The 9405-nt window shown below is 47.2% G+C and overlaps 2 protein-coding genes and 1 long non-coding RNA gene across 5 annotated transcripts in view; 2 read left to right on the forward strand and 1 right to left on the reverse strand.

Annotated features, from left to right (window-relative positions):
• The window catches only part of LOC308581231 (zinc finger protein RFP-like), a 32201-nt gene extending 30334 nt beyond the window's left edge, over nt 1–1867 (forward strand). The window contains exon 10 of the mRNA XM_081183761.1: nt 657–1867. Within this exon, the coding sequence (XP_081039887.1) occupies nt 657–1177 (521 nt within the window). The 3' untranslated portion in view covers nt 1178–1867. The remainder of the gene's footprint in view (nt 1–656) is intronic.
• Nucleotides 1–9405, reverse strand: part of LOC308581204 (zinc finger protein 174-like) — a 65354-nt gene that overhangs the window by 30210 nt on the left and 25739 nt on the right. For 2 of the 3 annotated variants that reach the window (XM_081183734.1, XM_081183730.1), the window contains one exon: nt 639–700. The exons of the other annotated variant lie outside the window; for it this stretch is intronic. The gene's annotated coding sequence lies outside the window, so the exon portion shown is untranslated. Of the gene's footprint in view, nt 1–638; nt 701–9405 lie in introns of those variants that run through there. 3 annotated transcript variants of the gene reach the window in all.
• LOC308581351 lies at nt 4626–5833 on the forward strand. The gene is made up of 2 exons (XR_014004999.1): nt 4626–5150; nt 5353–5833. It is a non-coding gene; the product is annotated as an uncharacterized lncRNA (long non-coding RNA).

Consider the following 9405-nt stretch of genomic DNA (forward strand, 5'->3'; position numbering starts at 1 on the left):
GGGCCCAAGACAGAACCCTGTGGCACCCCACTAGTCACTCTTCTCCAGGATGAAGAGGAACCATTGATGAGAACCCTTTGGGTTCGGTCAGTCAGCCAGTTACAAATCCACTGAGTGGTAGCATAGTCAAGACCGCATTTGACCAGCTTCTTTACAAGAATATTATGGGGCACCTTGTCAAATGCCTTGCTGAAATCAAGGTAGGCTACATCCACTGTGTTCCCTTCATCTACCAGGCTTGTAATTCTGTCAAAAAACGAGATCAGGTTAGTCTGACATGACTTATTTTTCAGAAATCCATGCTGACTATTGGTGATCACAGCATTCCTTTCTAGATAACACAGAAGAGATGAGTAAAAGGTTTCCTGGGTGGTTTTTCCTCCTAGAAAATGCCTGGGTTGAGAGAAAGGCAGGCACAATACACATCGGATATAAGAAAGTGAAGGAAACTGATTTAAAAAACAACAAGGAAGATATTTATTCTGATGAGAGTCTGCAAGGAGGCGTCTCAGTCTAGCATGTGACGCAAAGAAATCCCCTTGATCTGAAAGGGAACCTGGGGTTTTTGGGGGGGTTTTATTATTATTATCAGGATGTCCATTTCTGTCTCTCAGCTGACTGCCTAATCTTCTCTTCATTCATCTTCTCCCCAACAGCAAATGTCACTCTGGATCCAGACACAGCCCATCCTGAACTCATCCTGTGCAAGGATGGGAAATGCGTGAGATGGGGAGACAAACCTCAAGCCCTGCCTGATAATCCTGAGAGATTCAACAAGCGGCATTGTGTGTTGGGATGTGAGGGATTCGCAGCAGGCAGACATTTCTGGGAAGTCACTGTGGGAAGTGGGGAAGATTGGGTTTTGGGAGTCGCCAGGAAGTCTGTGGAGAGAAAGGGGTACTTCTCCTTCAGTCCTGAGAGAGGGATCTGGGCTGTGGGGAAGTTGGGAGAGAAGTACTTTGCCTGGACATCCCCTCATTTCTCTCCTCTGTCCCTGAGTGAGAAGCCCAGGAGGATCCGGGTGACTCTGGACTATGAAGGGGGACGTGTGTCTTTTTCTGACGCTGACTCAGGAGCCGAACTCTACACGTTCTCAGGAGCCTCGTTCTCTGGAGAGACCCTCCTCCCTTACTTTGATCTGGGGGGAAATTATAAAACCCACCTCATTATCTCCTGAGGAGACTAAATCTGCCTCTCAGGCCCAGCAGGAGTTTCTCTCCAGACCAGAGTGACTGACGTAAAAACCATTTACCCGCCAAGAGCAGGTTGGGCAGTTTTCCAAGGGCCCTTTGAGAGGATTCATTCCACTCAAAATCAGCAGAAATAACAGAACAAAGATGGGTTGCTCTTGCTTTGCATTTTCCTTCCTTTTCCCATAATTCCCTCTGCAGCTCACTTCTTAAAGAGACAGTCACACTTTTAGGAGTCCTAATAAATTTTCACACCTTCAATCTTCTTTTCCTTTTCAAATGTCTGATTTGGCAGAGGACGATACTCTTAATCCCAGGGTTGTGGGTCTGAGCCCCACGTTGGGCAAATGTTTCCTGCACTGCAGGGGGTGGGACTAGATGACCCTCAGGGCCCCTCACAACTCTGTAATTCTAGGAAACCTTCCTCTCCCCACAAGACCTCATGCAGTTGTGAAAATGCATGCATCATTGGATTAACAGAGGAGTATAAAATGAACCCCTTGACCCATGTCACGCAGGATAGCTTCTTGCTCTAGAGGCCTCAGACGGGAAGAAAAATAAAAAGAAATTGAACAGGGCATCATCTTCAAATGCCCTCTGCAAATACAGCCTCGCCATCTCCACCCGTTGTCAGAAGTTAACCTCATTGCATTGAGTGGGGCTTCTGCTCAGTTAAATGTGTTTTGAGTGGATGCATTAACGTTCCTTATTTACAGGCTGGATTCTGTCTATCGGGGGCATCAAATGGGGTGTCCTCTGGGTAATGCTGGACTCCGACTCATCCAGCATGGCCAGGCGACAGAGAGGGTGGGAGCTGCAGTCTGGCAGCTTCCAGAAGGGGCCCCATGGGCTGTGCTGCCCCATGGGCTGTGGAATTGACCCCTCAAAGATCAGGCAGGACTCACTCTGGTTCCACTATCAGGGCCACTGACTACTGACCGGTGCAGCCTGCTCTCGTTTCCCATGGGGTGGTGGCACATGATGGAATAAAGACACCTCCCCCCACCTGCCTAAGGGCTGCCTCCCCTTGCTCCACCCCCTACATGATGTCCCATAGGTTCCCTGGGAGCCTCCACTCACCCCGTGGAAGGAAGGACACAAAAGTGTCCCATTTGGTCCAGCGCCCAAGAGGGGCCACCCAGACGCCTGTGGAAAACCTGCAAGGAGGACCAGAGAGCAAAAGCAGCCTTGCCCCCCCCCCCCCCGCAGCCTCCAGCAACCGATCTTTACAAGCATGGGCGCCAACTTGAATAAAAATATTATTGGTGGGGGGAGCAGATAAGCCCTAATCCTCTCACCTTCGGCTTGGTTTTATCCCTCGGTCACCTCCAGCACCTTCCCCTGCTCCTTGGCGGTGGCACACACTCCTTGCCCCGGGCACCCTGAGCGAGGGGTCTGGCCCAATGCCCACCCCCACTGCTGACAGGCAACACCACGCAGCCCCTTCCACACCATCCTTGGTCCAAAAAGCAGCCCTCATTACAAATGGGAGGGGCCAAAGGCCACGTTGGGAACACCAGGTAGAAGCTGACTGGAGTGGCCACTTTGCCTAGAATGGACAACGCCCCTGAAATATACTCGGAGTCGAGAGTGGATTTCATGCTATGTATTCAACTCATAGTTGGTGAGTAGGAATGGAAGTTCCCCCAGAATGTCTACTTTATATACATTATTTACGCAATGGGCCACACGTGATTGGCTAATTCCGGGATTCTCCCGTAGGCCAATCAGGTTGCTGATTCACATCCACCTGGAGCTGGATTGGGTGGCTCCTGTGGACCAATCACTCTGTTGCATTCTGGACCCTATTGTTCTAGGACCAATCAGACTGCTTCATTCTGGACCCTTTTGTTTTAGGACCAATCAGACTGCTGCCCTTTGGATCCTATTCAACTCATAGAATCATAGAATCATAGAGTTGGAAGAGACCACAAGGGCCATCGAGTCCAACCCCCTGCCAAGCAGGAAACACCATCAGAGCACTCCTGACATATGGTTGTCAAGCCTCTGCTTAAAGACCTCCAAAAAAGGAGACTCCACCACACTCCTTGGCAGCAAATTCCACTGTCGAACAGCTCTTACTGTCAGGAGGTTCTTCCTAATGTTTAGGTGGAATCTTCTTTCTTGTAGTTTGGATCCATTGCTCCGTGTCCGCTTCTCTGGAGCAGCAGAAAACAACCTTTCTCCCTCCTCTATGTGACATCCTTTTATATATTTGAACATGGCTATCATATCACCCCTTAACCTCCTCTTCTCCAGGCTAAACATGCCCAGCTCCCTTAGCCGTTCCTCATAAGGCATCGTTTCCAGGCCTTTGACCATTTTGGTTGCCCTCCTCTGGACACGTTCCAGTTTGTCAGTGTCGTCCTTGAATTGTGGTGCCCGGAACTGGACACAGTACTCTAGGTTGGGTCTGACCAGAGCAGAATACAGTGGCACTATTACTTCCCTTGATCTAGATGCTATACTCCTATTGATGCAGCCCAGAATTGCCTTGGCTTTTTTAGCTGCCGCGTCACACTGTTGGCTCATGTCAAGTTTATGGTCAACCAAGACTCCTAGATCCTTTTCACATGTACTGCTCTCAAGCCAGGTGTCACCCATCTTGTATTTGTGCCTCTCATTTTTTTTGCCCAAGTGCAATACTTTACATTTCTCCCTGTTAAAATTCATCTTGTTTGTTTTTGCCCAGTTCTCTAATCTGTCAAGGTCGTTTTGAAGTGTGATCCTGTCCTCTGGGGTGTTAGCCACCCCTCCCAGTTTGGTGTCATCTGCAAATTTGATCAGGATGCCCTTGAGTTCATCATCCAAGTCGTTGATAAAGATGTTGAATAAGACCGGGCCCAGGCCGGAACCCTGTGGCACCCCACTAGTCACTCTTCTCCAGGATGAAGAGGAACCATTGATGAGAACCCTTTGGGTTCGGTCAGTCAGCCAGTTACAAATCCACTGAGTGGTAGCATAGTCAAGACCGCATTTTACCAGCTTCTTTACAAGAATATCATGGGGCAGCTTGTCAAATGCCTTGCTGAAATCAAGGTAGGCTACATCCACTGCGTTCCCTTCATCTACCAGGCTTGTAATTCTGTCAAAAAACGAGATCAGGTTAGTCTGACATGACTTATTTTTCAGAAATCCATGCTGACTATAGGTGATCACAGCATTCCTTTCTAGGTGCTCACAGACTGTTTGCTTAATGATCTGCTCCAGAATCTTCCCTAGTATTGATGTCAGACTGACTGGGCGGTAATTATTTGGGTCCTCTCTTTTCCCCTTTTTGAAAATAGGGACAACATTTGCCCTCCTCCAGTCTGCCGGGACTTCGCCTGTTCTCCAGGAATTCTCAAAGATGACTGCCAGTGGTTCTGAGATCACATCTGCCAGTTCTTTTAATACTCTTGGATGCAGTTCATCTGGCTCTGTACATAACATACCCACTCTGGGCAGCTCCCAACAGAATATTATTAATAATAATTACAGAGCAATAAAACTTCAACCATGAAAAACTTCCCCACATAGGGCTGCCTTCAGATGTCTTCTAAAAGTCAGATAGTTGTTTATTTCCTTGACATCTGATGGGAGGGCATTCCACGGGGTGGTGTCACATGTCATAATAAAGACACTTTCCCCTCCACCTGTCAGAGGGCTGCCTCCCCTTGCTCCCTCCCCTATATGATGTTGGCGACGTTTGTGTGTCATCATAGGTTGAAGGACACAAAAGTGGTCCATTAGGTCCAGCGCCCAAGAAGGGCACAAAGACGCCTGTGGAAAACCTTCAAGCAGGACCAGACCTCGTGATTACTGTAGAAGATCCAAAGAATAGTTTACCAAAGGTTCTGGAGAGGATCCAAGAATTTGGACAAGTAGTAGGCTTTAAATGAAATAAAAATAAAACTAAGGCCTTAGTGAAAAACGTGACGGAACAATATAAAAAGGAGCTACAACAACTTACAGATCTAGGTATACATAAGAAAATTAAATATTTGGGGGTATGGTTTAAAGCTAAAAATATTAACATACAGACATTTATATAAATCCTTGGAAAGAGATTCTAGAGAAATTTAGAAATTTAGAAATATCGGGTAGGATGAAGTTATCTTTTGGGGGAAGAATATCAGTTATAAAAATGAATTTAATGCCAATAATGTTACTTTTATTTCAGTCCTTCCTGGTGATCAGCAACACAGGATGCCTCAATGAATGTCAAAAAGATATTTCTGGCAAAGGAAGAGACCTAGAATAAAATATTAATTGCTAACAGATGCTAAAGAAAGAGGCTTCGCCCTGCCAGATTTAAAATTATATTAAGAGGTGTCCTGGCTTTGCTGGCTCTTGGAATGGATAATATTGAAAAATGCAGATTTACTAGATTTGGAAAGATATGACAACAGATTTGGATGGCATGCATACTTATGGTATGAGAAGCTAAGGTGCATAAAGGTGTTCAGAATGATCTAAGAAAATCAATCTTTATGGTATGAGAAATATACAAGAACTTAGTACAGCAAAAAACACCCTGTAGAAGCCCCCGTAGAAGCAATATCTTAGAAAAAAGTGAATACAGTGGTACCTCGGTTTAAGAACAGTCCTGTTTATGAATGATATATTTAAGATAGTTAAAAATAAAGGTTTTAGTTGTGAAATATCAAGATTTCAAAAAGATTTGTGAGAAAATAATGTTAAATTATTATCTAAAATGTATAGCTTGCTTTTAGAGTGGCATACAAAAGATTAATAGGTCAAGTTGGGAATGATACATTGGGCAAAGGATTTGGGACATAATATTCAGGTGGCAGATTGGGAAAGGTTATTTAAAATTTATGGAATGTTGCACATTTAAAGAAAATTATATGGAAATGATGTACCAGTGGTATTTGTCCCCTACTAAACTAGCAAAGATGTATAAAATAAAAAAATTCCTTCCAGTAGCACCTTAAAGACCAACTAAGTTAGTTCTTGGTATGAGCTTTCGTGTGCATGCACACTTCTTCAGATACACTGAAACAGAAGTTGCCAGATCCTTCTATATAGATGTATAAAGATTCTATATAGATGTATAAAGATGTATAAGACATTACTGGCAAGCAGACTTCAAATCCTTCATGGCTTCTTCATTGGTAAGCGACATGTGACTAATCACTAGAGCTCTCCTTATCCAGACTCCACAGCGACAGTCGCTGCTCTTTAATTAGACATGGATTTAACATGCCCCAAACTTTTCTTCTTTTTTTGCAGAGAGAGGCAATACTAAGGATGACTGTCCTGTGAGCCCCAAACACCTCCTAGCCTAAGGTCTCCCAACGAATCTCACCTCTTCACAATCCCCTGAATCGGCCAAGTGAGCAAACATGGCTGTTTGTTCCACAAATAAATTTTTTTTTGGGGGGGGGGGGACTTCTGCATTGTCAGGAAACTTAGGTGATCCACACTGAACAATGACAGTTATCAGGGGATCCTGATTATCACTGTCTACTCCCGCCACAGATTCCTGAAGGGAGTCTCTCTAACTTGGGGTTATAAGTATGGAAAAAGAGCTCTGCTGGAACAGGCCAAAGGCTCACGGAGTCCAACATGCTCTTCTTCCAGGGGCCGACAACACCCTCCCCACTTGTGATTCTCAGCAATGGGCATTCAGAGGCATCTCCCCCCCCCCCCACTCAAGCGCACAGGTGAGAAACAGGGTCATCCTCCATGAACTTGTCCTAAGGCCAGCCAAATCAGTGGCTACAGTTCTCTTTTGTGGCAGCAAATCCCACTGTTTAACGATGCAGCCTGTGAAGAGGTCCTTTCTCATGTCAGTCCTGAATCTTTAAAGGTGTTTTTTAGCCTGGGGGGGGGAGCAGTCAGGGGGAGGTATCGGCTGTGGCCCTTGCCATAGCACAGTGGCCCCCGGCAGCTGCTGAAGGAGGTCAGGGGCCAGCAGCACCCAGAGCTCTTCTCAAACTGCAAGCATCATCCAGCAGATTTCACCAGCCTCCTTTACCTGGCTCTGGTTGCTGCAAGAACATCTCTCCCCCCCCCCCTTTTCCGTTTGGAAGGAAAGGTCCAGTTTGGGAATCAGAAGCCCATCTGGGGATGGGGAGAGAGAGAGAGAATGATTCTTATTTGCAGAATCTGGATCCAGATAATATTTCTGGAATTTAGTCTACTCTGGACACTGGACACATTCCTTTTTGACATTTTCACCCCCCCTTCTTAAGACAAAAGAAGCAAGAGATAAATATGAAAAGAACCACAGAAAAATTAACAGTTATATGCTGCTGTGCTAGAACTTTATTTCTCAGTTGACTGACATGCAGAACGGGACTTATGAAGTAGGGATACCGTATTTTTCGCCCCATAGGACGCACTTTTTCCCCTCCAAAAATGAAGGGGAAATCTGGGTGCGTCCTATGGGGCGAATGCAGGCTTTCGCTGAAGCTTGGAGAGCGAGAGGGGTCGATGCGCTTCAGGAAGACATCCGCAGCAGGGCTGTCTAGGCTGCGGTTAGCAGCCTGATTCCCAGAGTGCCGGGCGCCCCGAAAGCAGTGCGCCCTGCGCTTCGGGAAGACATCCGCAGCCTAGGCAGCCATACGGAAGTTCCCGCAGGGCTCCCCACGCTGCGGATAGCAGCCTGCCGCCCGGCGCACGGGGCGCCCTGAAGCAGAGCGCCCCTCGCGACGGGCAGACATCAGCCAGCCCCACAAGCTCGGGGGACAGCGGGGAGGCGCAGCGCCGCCATCCTGCTGTTCCCCAACTTGGTTTTGGGGGAGAAATAAAGGAAAACGTTTTTTCCTTTATTTCCCCCCCAAAAAACTAGGTGCGTCCTATGGGACGGAGCGTCCTATGGGACGAAAAATACGGTATTTTGGTTTGTGGTTTTCAATGAGTATAGACTTATGGACTAAGTTGTTGTGTTTTTATCTCCTTATATTATATAATAATTAAAAAGAAAAATAAACAGATTGTTTTCATAAACAATATGCCAGCAGAGTACATTTAAATTGTTTAGTACACAGAGATTTTTAAGGTTTATGGGACACAACCTAGCCAAAATGAAGCATCTTTTAAAACCCACTAATTTCAAATGGAAGGAACCTAAGCTGCACTCCCAAACCATGTTTATTGGGGAGGTAGGACTCACTGAACACACAAGACTTGCCTCTGAGGAAACAGGAGATTGCACTGTGCTTGAATCGTAGCCAATGGGCCCTGGTAGAGTTGAGTATGAAAAGAAAGTGCTGCCGTCTCCCCAGTGGGGCTGACCCCTTGGAAACACGCTTAGCATCGCAGCCTGAACTGTTTGTGGGGTTTGCTGCAATCCTCACCCCACTTACCTGGGGGTAAGCACCCCCGGGACTTACTTCTGAGTAAACATAATTAGGACTGAAGCCCTAGGCCAGCTGTGGGGAACCTTCAACCCTCAGATGTTGCTGAACTACAAATCCCATCATCCTTGGCCATCGGCCACGTTTGCTGGGGCTGATGGGAAATGTGGCTCCGCCCCACCTGGAGGACCATAGATTATCTCCTCTGAAACGCTATTCCTTACCCTGAGAGCCCACAATGCCACAGTTCTCCTCTTTGACTTGCCAGAGCATCGTCCTCTGGCCTGGCTGTGTCAGGGATGCCTCCTCCTTGCCGAAAGGCCCCTCCTTCTCCTTGGCGCTCGCTGGGCCCTGAAACAGCCAAACAGCCCCCACTCAGGTTCTGCTGTTCCGGAAAACACCATTTGAAGATGGATGCCCAAGACCCCACACACGCTCCCACTCCCAATTTCATAATGCCAAGCCATGTAAAATAGCATCCCCCAGTCCCATCCATAAGCAGCTGCTGAGAGGCAGTGTGGTGTAGTGGTTAGAGTGTGGGACCAGGACCTGGGAGGCCAGGGTTCAAATCCCAACTCGGGCGTGAAGCTCATTGGTGACCTTGAGCCAGTCACGGGCTCTGCCTAGCCCACCTCAAAGGACATTATTTTATAATTTCCACTCTTTTTCATTGTATGGAATACTTTGTGCACTGCTTAGAGACAATGGCAATCCAGCGGTGCAGAAACGGTTGAGACAAATTAAACGGGGCTGGGAAGTTGCTCAGTGATGGGGCATATGCGCTCTGCACGTGCTCAGGTGCGCTCTGGTCCTTAGCTGGTCTGTTACATTCGCCCTGCTCAAGGGAACACCCCAGGCCTGCCGCTAAGTGAGGTGTCCACTTACGTGAGTCCGCCCATCTCTGTCCA

This window comes from Podarcis bocagei (assembly GCF_964188305.1).
Source record: "Podarcis bocagei genome assembly, chromosome: 2".
Classification (NCBI taxonomy): domain Eukaryota; kingdom Metazoa; phylum Chordata; class Lepidosauria; order Squamata; family Lacertidae; genus Podarcis; species Podarcis bocagei.